This window comes from Aythya ferina (genome assembly GCF_964211825.1).
Source record: "Aythya ferina genome assembly, chromosome: 2".
NCBI classification, from domain to species: domain Eukaryota; kingdom Metazoa; phylum Chordata; class Aves; order Anseriformes; family Anatidae; genus Aythya; species Aythya ferina.
The window spans coordinates 14,811,859-14,834,114 of record NC_140297.1 but is presented as its reverse complement, the minus strand read 5'-3'; the positions used below and the strand labels follow the sequence as shown (position 1 = coordinate 14,834,114).

Below are 22,256 nucleotides of genomic sequence, written 5' to 3'. Positions count from 1 at the left end.
ACAGCATAACCGTAACTGAACACCAAACAAATATGAAACATGGTGGGCCAGTGTAAAAAGCTATACGCTAGGTTATACGATACATCTGATCTTTTCTTTTTTGACATTGCTGATCAAAGTCTTTTATCGACTTTGGTTTTGTATATTTAGGTTTCTAATGAGCAGATCCCCTGCTCAAGTAAGATTGCTCAGTGCAGCACAGAGAAGTGGCTTTGCAGCCAGAGGATGGACAAAGAGCAGCCATGTGCTGGAGTGAGAAAGAAGTGGGCAGAAGAGCATCCCTGCCAAGCATCTGCTCTCCCTCTGAATCTAGCAAAAGTAAAACCAAGTATCTATTATTTGTTCAAAAGAGATGGGGGCCCAGCAGTGGGAAAAAAAAAAAAAAATAAGAAAAAAAATAAGAAAAAGAACACACCAAGTCCTCCAAAATTGAAGATAGATGTATTCCCTTCCCTCCCCACACTGCAAGCAGGCAGCTGGAGAAAATGCCTTTGTTCTCACTGAAAGCATGTAGGGACGTGAGTACAGCTGGCAGTAAAGCAGCAGCACAACAGCAGTGTTTATAATCAATACTGAGCAATGACCTCTCCTTTTCCTTCCATTACTACATACAAAGTATAGGAGAAATGCTCTGGAAGCAGAGAGGTCCTCTCCACCTCTGGCTGCTCCTCCACATTTTCAAGACACGAACACAAGTTTCTCCCCCCAGCATTTTTTTCAGTTCAGAGCAGACAAAGCTCGCTAGAGCAGCAGACACACAGCTGTCCCCAAATGAGGGAGGAAGCTGGAGACATCTGCAGTGAGAGCAGAAACGTCAAGCCAGGTCAGAGTGCTTGCTGACCCTGCACCAAAATAAAATTTGCTTATACTTGTGATAAATAATTTTTTTCAACACACTTAAAAGCTTCAAACCCACCGCTAATTACTATGAAAGTTAAGCTATTTTTCTGAGACTGTTAGTGTTTTGATTAAAGGCACTAAATGCCAAATCTCTGCTTTACCAAAGCATTAGAGATGATGCATACTTTCCCCAAAATGATTTTGATTTTTTAAAGTAGAAGATTTTCTTTGTACTCTTCATAAACATTACAGCTTGTGAGTTAATGCAAACAGGTTCATCTTCCCCAAAACCAGAATGTTTCAACTGTTTTTGCAACTTCATTTTAACCCCAACACATGGGACAATACTAAATATCAGAAGTATGATAATTGGTTTTTATTCCACTCTTACCAAACACAGACACAGGAAGCCTTGGGTTTAGACTGTTGTTCTTTTTGAAAATGTGGCTATAAACAGTCAGTGGGGAAATGTTGCCTAAATATCCACCTGAACTAAAGGAGCAGATTATAATTTGTAAGAGTCCAAAAGGAAACATCCTCATAGTTCAGTTTCCCAAGGGACCACACGACAACCTTGCAATTCCAACTCATTTTAAGCAGAGCCTTTACATTACAGAGTACAGTCAGTAAACTTGCATTTCTGCCTTTCTTAAAAAAGTTCAATATTTCACATAAGTCAAAGGCACACAATACAAGAATTAACATAACTAAGATAAAATACAGCAAGTTATGATTCAATTAAAATCCTACACGATACGTTACCTTCCACCTCGGGCACTGAAAGGCACTACATGGATTCCCAAAGGCCCACCGTCGTTGGAGACTTCTACGAGCTTTACCATATCACTGTGAGACAACGATGAATGAGGGAATGTGAACATGTACCGTGAATGAACCAAAAAAAACCACAAAAACACACACAGAAAAACAAAAATGCTCCAGAAATTAAGTCATGGTGATGAAAGCATTATTGAATACTACATACCTGAATACTAATCTGATGGCATGAAAGGAGATCAATCAGCAAAAACAGTTCAATTAATAAAATAAGTGAAAAATCAAAGCAACTGATAATTAGTTTACTCTATAAAAATAGGTATCATCATCACATGAATGTTGTTTTATTTCTTCCTTATTCTGAAGTTAAATGTAACTGTTTGTAGTGCCGAGCAGAAACATCTTAAATACCACATACAATTTTTTCCCCTAAAGCCTAAACCCTAATCATAGTACTAGCGTGCTTTATTTGCTTATTGTAGAGAGACCCCATTCCAAGCCATAATATTTGTCTTTACAAAAATACCCTTTAATTAAGTAAGAATTATTTAATTCATAATTGTTTAAATTCTTCTGGTTTTACAATGCATTTATTTGCTTTATTGTGTTTCCATATATTTTATTGAAAGCTTGCTGTATCTGTATTTCCTTACGAGGCAAAGTTTCCACAGTAGGATTTAGCTATAACATTCCGAAACAACCACATGTCCTCCTGAAACAGCCATCCAGCTAGTTTTCAATTATACCTTTTGCTGTAAAGAGGGAAAAATCAAAAGAGGAAAGTACAGGTTCAGAAAAGATCTGCAAAGATTCTACAAATAGATTTGGACCAAATCTTCTGGTGAGTTTGAAACATGCACACAGCTGGAAAGGTGGAGTATAGCCCAGAGACCCTAAAGAGTTATAAATACCCAGATGAGAAAATAATACACGAAGGCCAAACCTCTTAGCAAATCTGGAAGAGACAGATCTGAACAAAAGCCACAATCTAAATTTTTGGATTATGCCTCTCTCTAGTATTACATACTTTTCCCATATTTCCTGGCCCAATACATACATATGTATTATACATACACACATTTTTGAGAAGTTTGTTTTTAATAAGCATACAAATCAAACTTAATCTAGAAATGGAGCAAGACCAATGCCCTCTGATAGCAGTAAAAGATTTTCTACTTCCTTCAATAGGCTCTTGATGATATGGTGGCCCATCACAAAAGCTTGCCATGCTTAATCTGGAATCTGAGAATAACCAGACCACATTTTGTTAGGAAGTCAACAAAAATCCTGTAATCCAGTTTGTTCTACATTTGTTCCACTTTTTTTTTTTTTTTTTTAATATTCTTAAGGTAGGCCTCACATTTGTTTTATGCCCCAATTTAGGTCTGGTTTTGACTCATTTTTGAAATGACACAATGGAATTTCTCTATCCCTGTTACCATTGTTTAGCTCAATAAAGTATTGAAAGTGTAGGAGAGCTGAGAGACAGCAGCCAGAAAAGTATTATTCTTCAGCTCCCAATAAACTTTTTAAGACTGATAGCATTACAGCACTTGGTAATGTTTCCTGTCCTAGTTTCTGCACAGGCTGAATTCATTTCTTTCTCACTGTTCATTAACGCTAAATTTTTGTTAACTTTCATGCAAATCAGCTCACAGGAAACAAGCGAAGTCTCTCACCCCAAAAAGGTCTACGAAAATGCATCTACTGTTGGTTTGCCTGTGGCCCCCTATGATCATTTTTTCTGACTTTCCTGAGAAAAACTGAGAGCTAAGGAAGAGAACAAGTAAAATCCATGGGATTCACTTGGAAATGTCCTAAGGGGAAAACCTGCTTAAACAAAAGAACATCAGTTTTTATAAGCAGACTGCACCATTTAACTTGTCCTGTTGCTTGAGCCACTATCCTTCCTTTTTTCCAATATATGCACTAGGCCTACATACTCATTTTTCTTCTACTGTTTTTCTTACAAAACTCCATTCCAAATTCAAATGTTAAGCTCTGTAAAATGGAAAATGAAAAGGAATGATCCCTTCCTACGAGATATTGTTTCAATCCTGCTTCTCACACAGATTTTCTCATGACTTCGAGCCAAGTACTTCAAACAAACACACAAAGTATGATATCAAAACAGAGAAGAATGAAGCAGCATATGATGAAAAGCCAGTGAGTTAGTTAAAAGCAACACCAAGAAGCATTCAATTTGACAGAAGTTCTGTAAACTCTATTTAGCAGGCAGCATTTTGAATTTACAATTGCTTTTGCAAATGGAACGGAGTAAAACTCAGTGTGTATTGCTTAATAGATGTCACTATGATCTTTATCTAACATTTAACCCCCCTGTACCTAATTTATAAGTTAATTCAGAAGTAATATGAGCAAAAGATTTATTTTTATTTCAAAATTAATTCTAATCAATTTTAAAGGTCTAATTTAAGGGTAGAAGAGATATTTTCTCATTAATTCCATAGTGAGGTATGGTTCAGTTCTGTGCGATGAAATGTTTGCTGTATCTTGTGATGAAACAAAATATCCTTTATTGAATTTTTAAAAATAGGAATTTCCCAGTCCTAAACAACATAAGTTTTGATCCATTCAGAAATTATAAGCATTTGACTATGTAACTTATGAGACCCCACATACATCTGTCTTTTGAGCAGACTGCGAACTGCTGACAGGTATTAAGAATTTCCTCTTTGAAATTCTTTCCTGTTGATTTATTTGTGCTAGCACTGACCCTATTCCTTCTGCCAAGTTTTCTGAGTTCCATCACATAAGCATCTTCTCTGAAGCAGAAAATCAGCAGTTAGCATCAGCACTTAGAAACGCCAAGCGTCCAGTGTGCATCCTTGAGACAGGCTTTTTTTAAGCGCTTAAAGACTGCCTTGAAAGGGTGCATGGAGAAAACTGCATAAAAACAAAACTACATATGACCTAAAAAAGGCTGTCCTGCTTGCTTAAGAATAGTATAACTCATATTATTCTGAGTTTTTTGCTAGTCTGTGTTCAGCCCCAAGACTCATCATTAAAACAATGTGTTCTGCCAGTAACTTACTCCAGGGAAAAATTGGTCGCGTTTTCCAAACCAGTGTCTGCATGTCCAACAGGCTCAACTCTGCTGTTGTCCTCCTCTGTTCGATCCTCATCCTAGACAGTAAATAAAAAATAAAGAAATGAAGAAAATTAAATCTAGCTTCAATAGTTTCACTTATTGTAATAATACCATTTTCCCATTTTTAAATGAAGGCAGTCTCCGCAGTGACAGCAGAAATGTGTGCTGCCACAACTACGAAAAATCTTTTCTGTTGCTACCTGAAACTGCTGTAAATTGTTTTCATCACTTTACACTTTTTTGTAATGATATTTACAGTTTAGTCCGTTTTATATCTTAACTTTGCTACATGTGTAAAATCAATGCTTCAGAAGCTATCAGAGGCAGTATTTTTTTGAAGGCACACAAGTTAAGACGGAAAAGCATCCGACAGCCAGCAGTGTGGGTGCAAACTCCTTCAGAGCTCTCTCCAGGAAGGTTACTGGGAAATCCAACAAAGACGCAAGGCAGCTCACTGAGGTTCCTTTGCAAAGTTAAGAACAGTAGAAGAAACTGTGGCTCGTGTAATTCTACAAACTACCAAGACCTCTTTAAACATTTTATCGCAGCCCATTATTAATGGCATGCCAGGAATGGCTGACATCAAAGAGTTACATGAGGCTTTAATGCTAACCAATTGATTTTGTTTTTAATTTGACTTTCCAAAAAGTACATGCATTATTCACCGAATGTATAATTTTCATGTCAAAGTCGGGAATGCTGTATGTACAAATTTAGGCCAGGGTAATTCAAGGACTACCAGTAAGATGACCGACAACCATTCCTATTATGGCTATGTTACTCATTATAAGCTTATGGTTTTAATTACCTGTATGACCAAGGAGAAAATATGACAAAGTGTGAGCGGTAGGATTCAAACACAGACTGAGATTCTAGAGTCAGAGCAATCAAGTCAATAAAATAATAAGCGATAGGTTATGAGTTCAGCACACAGTGTCAGACAATACATTAAATTATTGAAGAGATATTAAAGCAAGGCAGAGGCAGTTGGTAATGTCCAATTGACATTTCCACTGAGAGTCTGCAAAAGCAGGAGGCTGGCTACAGCAGGCTTCCATGAGCTGTAGATATGCCTTATGCATCCTGGATAGCAGCACGCTGCATGAAGCCGAGCTACTTGAAGATTGATGATCCTGTGTTTTGAGAGGCTTTAATATGCACTTCTTCGTCATCTATCTCTGTTAAGCACTAGGCAAGTAATACATTTCAAAGGTTAACCAGCATCTTGAACCTACCTAGAACTACATTATGAACGCAAACAAGAACTCAAAATAAAATATTTCCATATAGCAGAAGTTGCTTATAAACCCACTATAAATGATAACCCATAAAATTCATAAATATGTCATAAGCTAATGTTTATACTTCTGTATTTACTGATTTCAGGTGAAGTTCTGTATGTACAACTGAGTACAAGGAATAAAGGTTAAAATTAAATAAATATTCAAATCTTCATTGCAATTATAAGGTTACATACAGTTTGGGTGGAGAAAAAAAAAAAAAAAAGAAAGAAACAGATGATAGGGAAACCAGAACATTTGCAGTAGTTTCCCATTACAAAGAAGTGTTTCACCCTGTTTCCTACAGCATCTTACAGAACCTTGTTGTGGGTTTCTTGGTTTGAAGTTAGGGACACTGGTGATTATAGAGACCTATGTAAGTATTTATTTTGCAGTGGAGTTATTACCTGTAAGTCTAAAATCAGAGTTGCTGAAAAAATACAATTTCGTATCTCAGCTATATTAAGAAGCCAACCCAAATGTTATTTTCTTAATGCAGCGTTTTTGGCAATTTTCTTTGTGCAGGCTTTTCAAGCAAACACACAATTCATATGTACACATTTAAGAAAAACTGAAATAACATCCTACAAGGATACACCCCCACTAACAACAACAACAACAAGACTGGCTTTGTATTGTGTCATTTTAGCAAACACATCGATGTATTTGCCATATAAGCATCATTCATCTAGTACTTCTTGGGTCCTACGTTGTAGCACCCTTCAAACCCATATGTTTCCCTTGATTATTTTAAAGTGTCTGTACGTGTGCAAACTTCCTCTTGTCCTACTTAGTTTTGGGGGTCTTCCTTTGGACTTGCTCTTGACAGACCCAGTCCTCCTTTGGTGTTTGGTATGCACAGCAGAGTTACAGCCCAGTGTGCACAACAGACTTGATAGCATCCCTGCTCTCATTCCCAGAGCCTCCTAATTATTGGCTCGTACTTAAACCATTCCACTCTTTGCATTTTCTATCTCTTCAAGAGGTTTCTTCTGCCACAGCAGAAGCACCCCCTGCCTGACCCAGGATGAAGACCACAGCCAACTTACCTGCCTGCTGCTAGAGCCTATCTTTTAAAATTAGGATGTGACACATCAAAATCTGCAAACCACAAGCTATCTGGCACGACCACATTTAGCTTTGTGCCTTTCTTTCGAGAATTATAAACACAGTCAGTTTTGGACCAGACACACTGTCAGTTATCCAAGCAATTAAGAAAAAGCGGCTCCCACTTGCCTGTGTCTGGCTTCTCCCGGGCAGCAGACAGATCTGTATCAACAACATGTATGTGCCTGTAAATAGGTGCTCAGAGGAGGAATCACAGCCCTAACTAAAGTACTGCCATAATCAACAGATGCATGATGTATCCTTTTAAAAATCTTTAATATTACAGTAATCAGGCACTCTTTTCTTCTCAAAATAACACAGATTTTGATTTACATTGAAGTGAACGGAGAGAAAAATTGGACACCTGCAGAGGGATTTGACTTAAAATTCTGATTTACTACGAAAAGTAACTAGCTGTGAAAATCTCTGCATCTAGCAATTATTTCTTTATTTGGAAAGTAGTTTTCTTTTGAAAGGCAAATTCCACCTGTACGTGCTATCACAAGGTAAACCAAGGAAAAGGACATTTAGAAGAGCAAGAAAGATTCTCAGAGCCCAGATAGATATTATTGCAGACATTTTTCAGAAATAGGTGATTTGAGCAAACTCCTAAGGTTTCTTTATCTCTATGCATCACCAATACCTGTTATATCAAAAGGTACAGTTTCTCATGAAATTAACAAGCAGCCACTAAAGACAGTGATTTATTTTTCCAAAATTGAAATAAAGTAAATAAAGGTAATTTCATTTTTAGAGCACCGAGATAAATTTAAAGCACCTTTTCCAATGTACTTCTATGTACCTAATGCGTTCAGTACAAAATGCCATCAGTTCCCTTTCGCCGTGAACTGAGGTGACACACCCAGAGCCACCAGAGTCTTGCTGTGCCACAAGACTCGGATGCAACTTTCCATAAAGCTCATATGCCATATATTTAGGCTACTAAGACAGAGGTTAAATAATATATTTATGACCTTGAACAATGGCTTTAAAAAAAAATCTTAATAATAATAATAATAATAATAATAATAACAATAACAATGATAATAATAATAAAGTAGGTTAAGAGAATTAGGGATTTCAAAGACTTATTCCTACTTTAAGCTGCCTCTGTCCAAAACTGCTGTCTTATAACAGTTAATACTTCCAGCAATGAAGTCACCACCGGTCACTTCTTTATTTTCAAACAAGCACTCTTCCACACATCTGTGCTGTTGTATGCAATTCTTATGGCCTCTCCAAAAACATAAGCAAATCTATTTCATTTTCCTTCTTCACCTTCCCTTCTGAAGCTCTTCTTTTGACAAGTACCTGCAGAAAACTCAACAGCAGCTATGGAGTCTGAATAAAGTTAGCCCTTCACTTATATTTCTCCACATTTCACTGGTGCATTCTTCACCTCCAGGCAGGTAGGTGCTGCCACATCTACTTCAGCCACATACAATGGGAAACAGGCTCTAAGACATGTAAGGGTTATGTATACATACATCTTCCCTGAACACTTAAAGCCCAGATCTCTAATTTGATAGCAAGTTCTCCATTCTATCAATAACCAAAAGAAGGGAGTGAAAGTTGTGGTTTTTCTTCCCCCAATTCAGAGTGAAACAAGAACTATTTCATTGTCGTTCAGAAAGTGATTGGATATTTTAGTGACAGAGGCAAGAAAAGAGTAAAAAGAAAAAGAGTAGCTCTGTTTTCAAGTGGTTTGAACACCGTAGAGGAAGGCCTGCAATGCTGACTAGAGTAAGAGGAAAAAAACTGAACAGTCACTTGTTATGCAAACAGCAACTGTCTCGTGCACTGAACAAATCCAAGATAACATTAAAGGAAGGGGAGCTGTACGTGAAGATTTTCACAGTATGTCCATGGAGCTGTGCTAAGGTTTCGCTACCAATCTCCTTTCTGCACGTTTTCCTTGTTCACTTCTGCAACCTACAGCATTAAATTCATTACTCTGGCTTCTGCACCTCCAATTACAGGCTCCCTCTGCCAAGCCTGTGCCTTCCTACCCTGATTTTCCTGTTAACTTACACTTAATTTAGACAGCTTAATCCTCCACCTTGTCAGAAGGGGCGTTCAGTATCCAGGCCTGGCCGCAGCCCATAGCAGACGCCAGCCAACATCACCGCCATCCCAGCTGCACCACCACATCCGTGTGAGGGAACAAGAAAGCTTTGGGCAGCCTCATCAGCCTGCGGTGGCAAAGACTTGAAGGTTTTCAGTGAGAAGAGAATACCTGGGAAATTTAGCTGTAAGCTGTAGTAAATCTGTTCTCACTGTACACAAAGCAATTTTTTCTCCAACTCGACAACAAGATGAGTTGTTGTTAACAGCTCGACAACAAGATGGGTTGACATGGGTACACGAGGGCTATACAATAAACAGTCTTTTACAACATAATTAAACCCATTTTGTATTTTTAGTAGTCTGCACAGTAACTGCAGAGAAGTATTTTCACGTGGGTTGGCTGGTCTCATCACACAGCACTTTCAGCTTTTCTCCTAGCGTTATCAACAGAAAGCAGGGTCCTGAAATGGCGAGGAATTGCCAACATTAGGGCAAACAGGCAGAGCTGCCAGCGTGAACAGCGTATGATAAATGTATCTGACATACACACCTCTACAAATAGAAGCCTTGCAATACACGGCCTCTGTGTTTTGGGAGGAGCAGTCCAGCTTGTTTGTTTTCTAACATTTATGTTTTAAATCCTAGTGTAGTGAACTCAAGCATCGTGAATACTGAACAAAAAAGAACAGTATAAAACTTCAACAGATACTTCAGATTTTAATGTAGAGAAGGATACATTATCAATAAAGAAAAGCTCCCAAAAGACCGCATACCAGTATTTTTTCCTCAGCTGGGACACAACAAAAACAATGCTTATGTTATTAAAACATGCCCTTCCCTTCATCTTCCCCCTTTTATTCTCTTGCTCTTCTCTGTAATGATTATGGAAGAAGAGACCATATTTGCTATTAGTCTCCTGGCAGCCACATTTTATAATGTTTGTTTGGTCCTTGCAACATAAAGTAGGTTCTCTCTCTGTATGATCAGGCTTGATAGGAAACAGCTCCTAAGGGACCTATTTCCTCTGTCTTAACTAGCACAAATATACCAGCATCAGGCTTTTGTGCTAATGTTCTCACTTCTTGATTAACTGGCCAAATCTCCAGAGAAGGGCAATTTTCAATCAAATCTGAAGAACGGTTACAAAGATCACATGGGGAAAAAACAAAAGTTATTGAATAAAAAGTAGGGTTTCTCCCTCTTGCACACAAACATATACATGCACCTATAATTAGATAAGAGCTTTGTGTAATCCACAGCAGTTCTATACGAGGTGCACTGCTATTATCAGCAACCCAGGGAGAGAGAAGAGAGGGAGAAACCTTATATTAAATCATCATCCACTTAAAACACAAAACAACAAAATCAGCTGATTTTTTTTTTTTTTTATAGAGATTATTCTTATAACATGTCAGTCAATCCTGTGTTGTTCACACCCTTGTGCAGCAGGGTCACCCCACAATTGGAAATGGCAATATTCACATAGTTTCTATATGCCTCACTACTCCGAAATGGAATTTGCCTTGCACAGTCAAATCACTAAATAGATATCACATAGACACAGAGTAGCACAGAATGGAAGGGATTTCCTGGGTCTCCTGATGAATATCAAATTCATCCCCTGCTATCACAAGCAATCATCTCTTATTTCCCATTTAATAAACGGATCAAGCTGAGCCTTAAAACTGCCTGGCTTCACGATGGCATGATTTCTATTGCAAAATGCCTTAGAAGGAAATGTTTATACAGGTATAAGAGAGATGTATTTTATTTGTTTTTGTCCAAAAGAAACAAAACACCAGATAGCGAAGATAATTAGTTTGATACAACCTCCCTTTGACAAGCTTGTACAACACTTGATTCAGTTTTGACTAACTACCATTTCATGCCTAATGACTTGTCTTAAAACATGTATTTAAAGTCTTGTAATACTAAAAAAAAATGGACAAGCCCTGAAGTACCTCAATTATTTTGTAACGTATTTGTTTAGAGGTTTACTGAAGTCCTGGGGGGCCCTTTGGGGCTCAAAAATCTGTGATATCTCACTGAAGTCATATTCACCTATTCTGTAACAATTACACCATGTACATTTCTATAACACATATAGCAATAATAACTACAGAAGCACAACACAAATAATGCTTACCATTTAAAGTACCTTTCACTAAAAAACCCTTTCAGTGATTATACACAGCTGTCTGTTAATTCTTTTTTATAAATGGTGGTGCAGACAGCACTGACATACACGAGAGCCCTCAAAGAGTTTTAGTGGGTTAGACAAAAGGTTTTCTCACTAGAGAATTTAACTTGAGGTATATTGCTGATTTACTTCTTTAGAGTAAAAAATAAATAAATAAATAACAAATCTGTAGCAAAATATGTCTTAGGGATGTTTGCCTCCACTATTGTACATTATTAAAATTCTTAAATTTAAAAATGAACAGAAAGTTTGCAGCAAAAATTTTAGTTTGATGGAGCATTCACCAAATCCTCCCGTGCTCCTCAATAAAAAGCATACAAACAGAAATGAGAACCAGACAAACATGAATAGGCACTGAGCAACCCTGCCAAGCACCAGCTCTGCAGCACACACTGCAGGCTGCCCTCTGACCTTCCTGTGGCACAGCCAGCCCATCGTACCTGCTGCTGTGGCTCTTTCTCTAAAGAAAGGGGCTTTACCATGACCCTACAGTGATACCTCAGGAACAAGCATTAAGAAATGCATTAAACTCTTTTTTGTCATTGTTACTGATCAAACATGTTAGCATGAATTAATGTTGCTAAACGGTCTATGCCTACCATCAGAGAAAGAATATTGCAAAATTAAAGATTTTGCAAATACTGAAGTAACTCAGCAAAACTGTACAAGGGAAAGGGCACAAAATGGAATCAGACAAAGAAAATGGCTAAAGCATTGCTAATTCTCAAATGTAAACTAAAAGATGGGAGATTTAGATTAGATATTAGGAGGAAATCCTTCACTCAGAGGGTGGTGAGGCACTGGCACAGGCTCCCCAGAGAAGCTGTGGATGCCCCATCCATGGAGCTAAGGCCAGGCTGGACGAGGCTTTGGCCAATCTGATCTGGTGGGAGGTGACCCTGCTCATGGCAGAGGGGTTAGAACTAGATGACCTTCATGGTTCACCTTCCAACCCAAGCCATTCTGTGATTCTATGATTTCTCAGAGTGCACTGTAATTATATTTCATAAACTGCATTCAACATTTGGGTGAAAACTACATTAGTATTCCCTTTACCAAGCAGCATCCTGCTCTACAACGTTTCAGTGATGTCTCCAGGACTACTGGCAGTGCAAGGTGCTTGGCAGAGTGAGAAGGTATGCTGTAATCTACTAATTTATTTTTACTGTAATTTGATAGCTACTGTAACAAATTCATAAAGCACGGTTCCTCTACGGATGACAAGTATCAAGTGGATAAAAAAGATGTGTAGTTCTTCCAACCAGACCATATTTAAGGGACTTTTCAAAGAAGACTAGTGCTATTGTAGCACAGGAACTATTTTGTGATATGTCATTTTGCAGCAGCTCTAATCCCACAAATAATATGTACTGTCATAATAGTCAGAGCATATTAGAAAATATTATAATAATTCAATGCTCTGAATTTCTGTTCACTTATAAATGGGTAAATTGTTCCCAAATTTAAACTTATAACATCTTGATAGTCTATTTATTATATCAAAGACAGACTCAGGATGAAGAGAACATTGTGTCTTTTCTCAACTTCTGCACTGTTTTGCTAAACTATAGTGTCAAAAATCACTTAAAAGCGTGTTTCATTAGTAGTATGTTGGGGATAATACTCCAGTTTTGCAAAACAGCTTTGAGATTTTGGATAAGGTACTTCTAAAAGCAATACCATTAAAACAGATCTTAAATGTCTCAGCAGCATTTTAGGATGTTGAGCCACAAAACGCCTCTTCTTGCTGGAAGATACCAGATGAGCTTCACCTCTTCGTTCTCTGATCACCAGCTAACATTTGCAGTTCACAACCTATTTTTTAAGCTTTTTGTTAGATGCAAAGCATCTGAAGGATTACAAAATTCAAGACATTTCATTACCTAATTGATTTGTGAGACAGTTCACTTACAGAGCAACCTGTAAGCAAAAACGCCCGGCCAAGGTTGGGTATGACCTGATGGGCATTTCAGTGCCAATAGTGCCGCCTATTGGTGAGCCCACTGAAATGAGGTTTTAGAAAGCAGTCTGATGATAGAAAGTCAACCAAAAGGTTAGATGGAAGCAGAAAGTACTACTCTCTCCTGAGGTAAATATTTGAAATATGTAAAATGTGGAATATTAACTTTCAATATTAACTAAAGCATCTAAAGAGCTTTTGAAGATCTGATCAATAACAAATTATAGAAATTTGCACTGTATCAGAAAGAGACATACTTATCTTATAGATCTATGTAAAACTGTATCAAATTACCTCAGATTGATTGTTGTCCTAAAAATAAAATGGGTTCATTTCATGTAACTGCCTGGTTACAGTTTTTATTCTGGTTTCTGTTTTCTCTCAGGATTCAAAACATATCTATAGAATAAAAGTTTCACAGACGAAAGTCTATATTCTTTGTTTGTTTTAAATAAGCCTTATCTACCGGCTATTTCCATGTTTGAATCTCTGAAATTTTATACTTTTTCTGTATGATTCACAGACTGACACAGAGACCACCAAGATCAGTGTAAAGCAAATACTAGAGTTCATATTAAAGACAGATTCAAAGTCATACTTTGACGTCGAAGTCATAGGAAATATTTTTAATTGAAATAGTTATCACCGTTATTTGAAACAAGGCTGCAATTATAGGTCAGCATGTAATCAAATTCCCCTGGAAAACTTAGCCCAAAGGCCAGGCCTTATTTTGTGCAGGCTCTTTTATCACCTACCTTGATTAACACAAGGATTACCTCATGTACAGACACATCCCAGCATGGTGAGCCAACATGAATGTGGCACTTGTCATGTAACAAATCCTCTTTTGATTTATGGCATCCCATGCCATTTATTTTATCTTTCCTCATGCTAATACATACATACGTATCTATGAACCTACATATCTACGAACCTATGTATCTATGTACCATCACCACCTCTGAGTAACTCACAAGACCTACATATACAGAAAAAAATCACCCCTGCATTGGCAGAAGGTACTTCATTTGAACTATTTCATGACGGGAGTGATTTTTTTTATAGCATGGTGTACTGTTTTCTTTAAGAACTTGAGTTCTTCTGCCTCCACAATTCCATGTGCGATTTCATGACCAGCAAACAACAAAAACATTCATTTTACATGGAGAAGTTGACATTTCTAGAAAGAAGAAGAAAAAAAAAAAAAACACAACACTACAATATACCTCTAACACAGGGAGTTACTATGGCATCCAGGAAACAAATCTACGTATTTGTTAGGTTCTAAATATATATACATATTTAGAAGGCCACAACAATAATGACAGTATTTTGTTCTTGAAGAAGAAATAAGGTACTCTGCATGGGTACAACGACAGTGTGTTTGTTTTTTCTGTTGAGTAGTCTGAAGTAGGTCAGGTTAGGCATGTCCATTAGTTCTCCTAAAAATAGAGCCACACTGAGTTCACCTGCTTGTAACTAATGTAGAACAACAGAATTTTAAATACTTTTTCCTTTAATCTGACAAGTTAGCTTATTCTGTATGTAATTAAAAAAAAAAAAAAAAAAAAAAAAAGTCATTAAATCCTGTGTGATTTTTAAAAGCCAAAAAAATGACAATGAATATATGAAACTGGGACACAGTTTTTTCCCCTGCAGAAAAATAAATGTCCATGCCTCCACCTATAAGTTTAGAGATCTGAAAGATTTCTGCAGAGATGTATTATAGATGAGTCACATAGTTTCCCCTTGATATTGAGACAAAGGAAAGGAAAAAATTCTGCATAAATCATTTCACATTTTCCCTGTAATGTTCCTGAATATATTACTATTCACCTCACCTTTTCAAAGACCATGATTTTCATCCTTCTGAGGATTTTTTTTTTAAGACACAAAAAGCATTTCTTATTTAGCAACTTGAATTTGTCATTAGGCAATTTTCAAACAGGTCTCATAGCTCTTTTATCCTTATTCGTTTCTTTTTTTCTTTTTTTAATCTGAAATAGTCCCTTGTTGCTTGATTTGCAGATCTGTATCAGCATGCAAGGATTTCACTAGCTTCAGCTAAGTACAGAACAGTTCGATCCCCTTGAGTACTGAACGTAGAGTCAATTTAGAGGCAAACTAAAAGAGTAGCACTCTGTTCTCTGTCACACAAAACATCACTTTACTCACATGGGCATTTTAATAACAAAATTCGATTCTGGATATTTTTCTCAGCATGCCACAAGACTGTTAAGAGATGACATCAGACTGTTTATTAAAGAGTTTGCTTTTTAAAAAGGCTATTAAAATACAATAAATGTTTACCAAGACGATAAAAGTCCTGACATCAGTGGAAGTTTAAAGTTGGCATGTATTCTTAACTTTGAATTTCATCTAATTTAGGAAACCTAACTTTCAAAGGTTTAGCTTTTGTGTTACTAAAAATCACCCAGTTAACTTAGCCCAAAGAGTTGGAAAAACATAATTATATGATTTTATCATTTTGCTTAAAGGAAAGTACATGGTTCTCCTCTCATTTATAGGGATTTATTGTTAGTTCTAATTTGCTAGGATTTGGTAACAAATAGTTTTGATTCTTGACTTTTTTTAAAGTCAAAATGCAAATTGTCATTGCTGCAATGAAACAATACCCATGCATCTGTATTAAAGGTCTTCTGTGTTAAAAAAAAAAAAAAAAAAAAAAAACAGGCAAGACCCCAGAGGCCAGCACAGCTCCTCAGGGGCACGGCCATGCAGCAGAAGAGAGCCAAAGCATCAACCCCCTGCAACAGTGTGGGGTGCTCAGCCTCACTGCAGAAGCACAGGGCATGCAAGCCTGCTCTCCCAGTCTCTTAGGTGCTGGGCAAAATTTTAGTCATGAGATTTTACCATTTGCAGTTTCATCTTGTACTTCTCTTTTCCAGAACAGCAGAGTAGCATGCCACTTTTAGCATTCCACCTCATCCTTCACCTAGAAACTCCACTAAAATTTTTTCAGTTGGGCTTCTGTGTTACACTGAAGCTTTTTTTTTTTTTTTTTTTTGGTCTTTTGCACTACGTGGATTTTACCTAAGGCACCAAACAAATTCACTATTTTAATAATGGAAAATACTATAGCATTTTTCACTTTCTTTGCTCAATTTGTTTTGCTGAAGTCAACATGAAAAACAATTTCAAACTTCTCAGTAAATGCTTCATTTACGAATGCTCCATTTCAAGTGCCTACAGGGTTACAATCTGGTCTATGACAATTTTATTAATTTTTTAATCAAAAGCATTAAATCAAAACTAAAATAAATAGTACTCAGTACTTCTGTAGTGCCTTCCAGCACAGTATGGCAAAAGCACTTTGTGGACAATAATGACTTTAGCTTCATTGCACCCTCCGGATGCAAATTAAAAGTTATTCTCAATTTTCTTCTTCTTTCAAGGAAACTGAGGCACAGAAGATTCCTTTCTATCTTTTTCAGGCTCATTTCCAGCCTTAGATGTTTTCAGTTTGAGGTCATCTCTTTGAGATAGCCAGAGCCTTATCTTCAGAAAAATACAAAATATTCACCAGTACCACTGGAGTCAACCAACAAGGACAGAAGCTGAAATGGCACTTTGAAAGTAAAATAGCCCTAGGGAAATTTCTGAAAACAACAAGAAACATCTAGATTCTTCATGTCAGACAATGAAGTCATTGACTGGTCAGGTTAGCACACAGCTTTCACAAAGGAGGCTGGTGACTAGAGAGATAGATATTGGGAAAAGTACAAGCTCTCTCTGAGCAGTGGGGTCCTAATATGAGCCCAGCATGCAAATTGCTCTCTGTCACGCAAAGCTCTTACAAAACACGTGATGAAGATGGAGATGCAATATTTTCAGGCAATTGTATTTCCATTGTGTTGTTCATAATAACATCTCAGCCTCCTGATGCTTTGTTAAGCTGTGAGGTCAGTGCAAACCACAGGCTCTGCTGAAAGAGGCAGACTCATTTCTTCCCCTCCCCAGCTGGTCATCCTCATCCCTGGATCCCTCTGTCCACCTTCTTCTTTCTGCTTATTCAAGCATTTGTGTCACTAGACAAAAGGTCTAAATTAAAATTAATGTTTAATAAAAACAATTTTAATTGGTTACGTTTCCCCGGCTGATCCAGTTCAGTCTAATTAACAGTCTCATAAAAGCTTACAAAGACACAAGGGAGGAAGCAAAGCACGGCCAAGACTGCTTCTCTTGTGAACAGGGACTTAAAATATCTCTAGCAGTGTGGCCTCAGACCTTTGTTTGGAGGCATACCGTTCATCTGCTGTTTAGCGTATAGCTCAAAGTACCCTCCCACATCCAGTAACTTGCACTGCTCTATGCCAAATCTCATCCCTCTCCCACTGCCTCCTCCTAAATCCTACTCATTTGCAACTAATCTAAATAATTGTGTCCCTTTTACTGAAGTTGCCATCTCAGCACTTACCGTCTTCAAAACAAGCATGCTTTCCAGGAATAAATCCCTCTTGCCCTTGTATACTGCTGACCTATTTTCCATAATGTGTTTTCCTCTTTCACGATTTCTAATTTACAGCAGAATTTCATTTGTCACCACAGAACTATTTATCTAAACAACTTCACACAGATTACTCAGATTCCACCATCTTCCTTAGACAACATCAAATTAAGACAGAGACACCACAAGGCTTTTGAGTGCCATCTCCTGAGTTCATTAAAAAATAAGAGATGCATAAACAGAAGGGGGGAGGGAGAGAAGGAAGCAACACATTTAGTGGTTGAATCTCTTTTCATCCCAAAAAGCAGAGGCAAAAGCATGTTAAAAGTCATATACCTCTTACAGAGCCATGTGACAAAGTGCCTCTCTTCATTAGAAAGTCATAGGATTTAATATTCAGCTGTCTACATAAACACTCTTTTAAAGGTTAACAATAGCATTTGGAGGAACTAGATTCCAAAATCAGAACTAGTCGTGTCAATTAGGATTTAAAGGGGATTGGCACTGTTAAACCCCACATTGAAACACTTTAATTTTGACGTATGGTTTCCTTAGGTGCCACTTAGTCAGTTATAAACAAGGTAATGCCAAGTTGTAGGTTTCCAAACATATAGGAGCTTGTTATCCAGTTTCTGTAAAGCATATTCAAAGCCCAGATAAGGCAGTCAATGAAGCCAGGCCTGTCTAAGGTCTTCCTGAAGCAATGTGGTTTTTTGAATGTGTTTTTTTGTTTGTTTGTTTGTTTACCTCTTTATGCCAATTTCATGTAAAAATGGGAAAAAATAAAATAAAATAAAACCCATGAAAAACCAAGCACACAAGATAAGAAGGGAAAGCTTGAAGAAACTTGAAGCAGCAGCAAATTCAAGGGTTTCAGAAAGAAGTAACTTTAGAAACCAAACTGTGTTGAGTTCTTCTTCCACTGCATATCTGGGCAGGATCTTCGATCACTTCCACTTCCAGTTTCACAAGAGACATCCATTTTCAGCCTAGCTAGCTGAACAACACTAGTAACTTGTTACAGCTACCGTTTTGGCTATTTCAGAAGACACTGAAAGAACTCCAAGAGATAACTCAAGCAATTTGCCAACAAGCTTCTGCCTTGTCCTTGGAAAGTCAGGTTAGATGTCATTAGGACTGGAGGACATTTTGTACTTCCTCTAATGCCAGAGAATTTAAGCAAGGACAATGCTGGCTGTACCAATACACCTTAATAGCTGGGAAGGAGAAAATTATCTAGTTTGTCATCACATAAACCAATTTTTAAAGAGACTAGACAGTGAACCTTTGAAGAAAGATGCAAGGGTCACTATACCTTATAATTAAGAACAGATTCAATATAAAGGTAAGGTCAGTTAAAAATAAATAAATAAAGAGGAATATTCTGTGACAAAGGCTGTGGTTTCTCGCTGAAATTAACAAAGCTCGTGGTGTTCACACAGAACTACATGACTTGAAGACAACAAGAAAACATGGGAAGAAACACACACGAGTTCAAAACTGAATTTCCATTCACTGTAATCAGCAGGTTCCCTACTATTTTTTTTTTTGAGGCTTATGTGCCTCAACACATAAGTACAAGTATAAGTTCTGAGCTTTTACGTAGTTCCTCAACTACGTAAAAGCTCAGAACAGTTCTCTAATAATATTAATTATAACCTTTTTGCAATTTGATTTATTAAAAAAAAAAAAAAAACTTCAATAAATATCTTGTACACATGGATTCTAGGCAATGCAGGCAAGAAGAATCTATAAAATTAATGAAATGAACTTGTCTCTCTCTCCCTACATATAACCAGGTTGAAGGCAATAATGAACAGAGAAAAAGAAAATGAGAAAGAGATTGTTTATGCACACAGAAACAAAATAATATTAAAATAATCTTTAAAATAGAAAAGCTAATGCTTTCCTGAGGAACTGACAGTAAGATAATATTATCTAAAGAATTAATAATCTGGAAAGCAAGTTAAAACTAAAGTGACAAAATTTGTTAGTGAAATAAAACTTAGGTTTAAAACAATCTTTTAAAACACAATCAATGAGCTTTGTGAGACTTTTGATATATATATTTCACACTGGTGGACTGAGAAGCCTGGTGACTGAGGAAATTGAAACTTGAATAAATGTAAGATAATGCATACTGAGAAATCTAATCTGATCTAATTCTCAAAGGGAAGAATCTCAGAAAAAGTAGCACCACCTCTAAAAAAAAAAACAACAGCAAATGTCACCACAAATTAAAGAATTAGTGCACGATAATAGTGTGGTGGATTTAATATACCTGAATTTTACTGCAGCATTAATATTTTTGCAGCACATTTAGCTCTAAAAGTAATTTAAAATGGCAATTCCCAGTCTTCTACCCTCTTGGGGTAGTATGGATGAATATTAATGTAATATGTACTTATTTACTCTGTAAATGAATAAAATGCAAAAGAAGTGGGCATCTGTATAAGATATTAATAAAGAAAATGATGTAAGAATGCCGAAGTTGCAGTGGGAACAACACATTACTGAAAAGATGTCAATATTCTTCCATCTTTCTTACTAAATTCACAACAATTTTTGAGAAAGCAGGTAGAGTACAATAAGGATGTCATGTATCTGCAGACACCCCTGTGAGACAGCAGCAGATCACTCCAACACCTCCCTACCTGCTGTGTAGCAATCTACTTTCTTTTACCTGTTCTAAACTAATTCCTGATCTGACCAAGCTACACTCAGCAGAGACCATGCCATGTCCAAAGTAGAGCAGAATAACTTGTATCTCTCTTTGGACAGATTTAGAAATTATTTCTCTTCATGGTGGAAAAGCGGTGTAGATAAGAAGGATTTAGAAAGAGAGTACATCACAACAGCGGACGAAGTGTGCAACCTGTGTATCTGCAGGACAACAGAGGTGTCTACAACCATCCACATTTATATTGGGCAAACGAGCAGGACAAACTGAAATCATACTTCAGCTGACTTGTGGCAATGGTTAAGGAGCACCTCTTGAGCTTTATGAGAAAAAACTTATCTTCCCACTCATCACACGCTGCTATATGCATCGAATGTAGCAGGGCACACACGCATGCATAAAAAACAGCACTGTAGTGGTGCATACGCAAAGCAATCTCAGCACTGGAAAGCTGGAAGCTCTTTGTGTCAATCCAGGTCATCTAAATAGTATCTGAGTACCAAGCACCAGACACTATCAAAATGAGGTAGTCAAAAAGCCAGTTTAGAAACCCACTTTTCCGCATATGAAAACCCTAAAAAGCACAAGAAGCAAGCAGTTACATTCTGACAAAGGGGAAGGAAAAGATTAACTACAATTGCTTGATAGGTAAAGTAAGAAGATCAGAGCAGAAGTTCCACATGGTATAAATCCATAGAGCTGGGAGAAAGTAGGTAAAATGAGGCTAAATATCACAAGAAAATCCTCAGTGGAGTGATTGTGATGGTGAAAGTCTCCCAAGGAAGAGGCAGAATCCCCACTGCTCAACACAAGTAAAAGCAGCGCAGACAAAGAACTACAAGATAGGTTGCAGGGAATAACTCGATGCATAGTAAGAGGATGGTTCGAATGACCTAATAACATAACAGGATTTAAAATGACTCTGTAATTCTATTACCATTAGCCACATTCACAGCAGCACAAGCTAGAGCCGTGTTGCCATGGAAATCAATCCATACGCGTCACTGCAGAAAGCGACTGCAATGCAAGTGTTGGGAACGAACTGAACGAGCACCTCCTCTCCTCAAGGAGTTCAATGTTTGCGTCAGTTGGGTCACTGTCTAGCGTGAAAGTTTATATCCAGCTTCCCACGAGCCTTTTAAAATATATAGTAAAGCACAGCTGAGCACATTTATGGGTTGCACTTAAGACAAAGTCAGTTGAGACTCAAGGTAGGAGCAACACACAGGTTGGGACGGGATGTCGCTGGAAACTGATGGACTGCTCTCCGGCACTTCAAGTGCCCGTCTCTTCGCATTGCTTGAGTTCTCTCAGTCCAAAGTAAACTAACACTACCAAAAGGACAAGGCACACACATTCTAATTACATGGTCCTACAACTCCATCTTACCAGAAAACAAGACCAGCTTGTATTCCACAGAGAAGGCAAGGAACAAAAGAAAGAAGAGGTGATTATTTCAGCCATCATTTTCTAAGTACCCCTATGGACAACAAACTGTAGTAGCAAAAGAATCCTCTTTTATTCTCGACTTTTATTTTTGTCTGAAAACTTCTCCATTTTTTTTCTCTCAAAAATTCCCAACTTTTCAAGATTAAAGACACAGGGAAACAAAGCTCAGCAGTCTCTTGATCACATATTATCATCTCTAAATCAGATCCATTCATGCATGGACATCATTACAGTGTTGTAACACAGTGCACATCTCAGCATGATGGGAAATGAGTACTGGTTTCCTCAGTCAGTTTTCCCCATTACTTACAGTAAC

General features: G+C 37.4%; 1 protein-coding gene across 11 annotated transcripts in view; it reads right to left on the bottom strand.

Annotated features, from left to right (window-relative positions):
• Positions 1-22,256, bottom strand: part of PARD3 (par-3 family cell polarity regulator) — a 445,907-nt gene that overhangs the window by 218,024 nt on the left and 205,627 nt on the right. For all 11 annotated transcript variants that reach the window (XM_084507958.1, XM_084507950.1, XM_084507957.1 and 8 more), the window contains 2 exons: positions 4,673-4,764; positions 1,603-1,686 (listed from right to left, as the gene is read on the bottom strand). In XM_084507958.1, the coding sequence (XP_084364084.1) occupies positions 1,603-1,686; positions 4,673-4,764 (176 nt within the window). The remainder of the gene's footprint in view (positions 1-1,602; positions 1,687-4,672; positions 4,765-22,256) is intronic.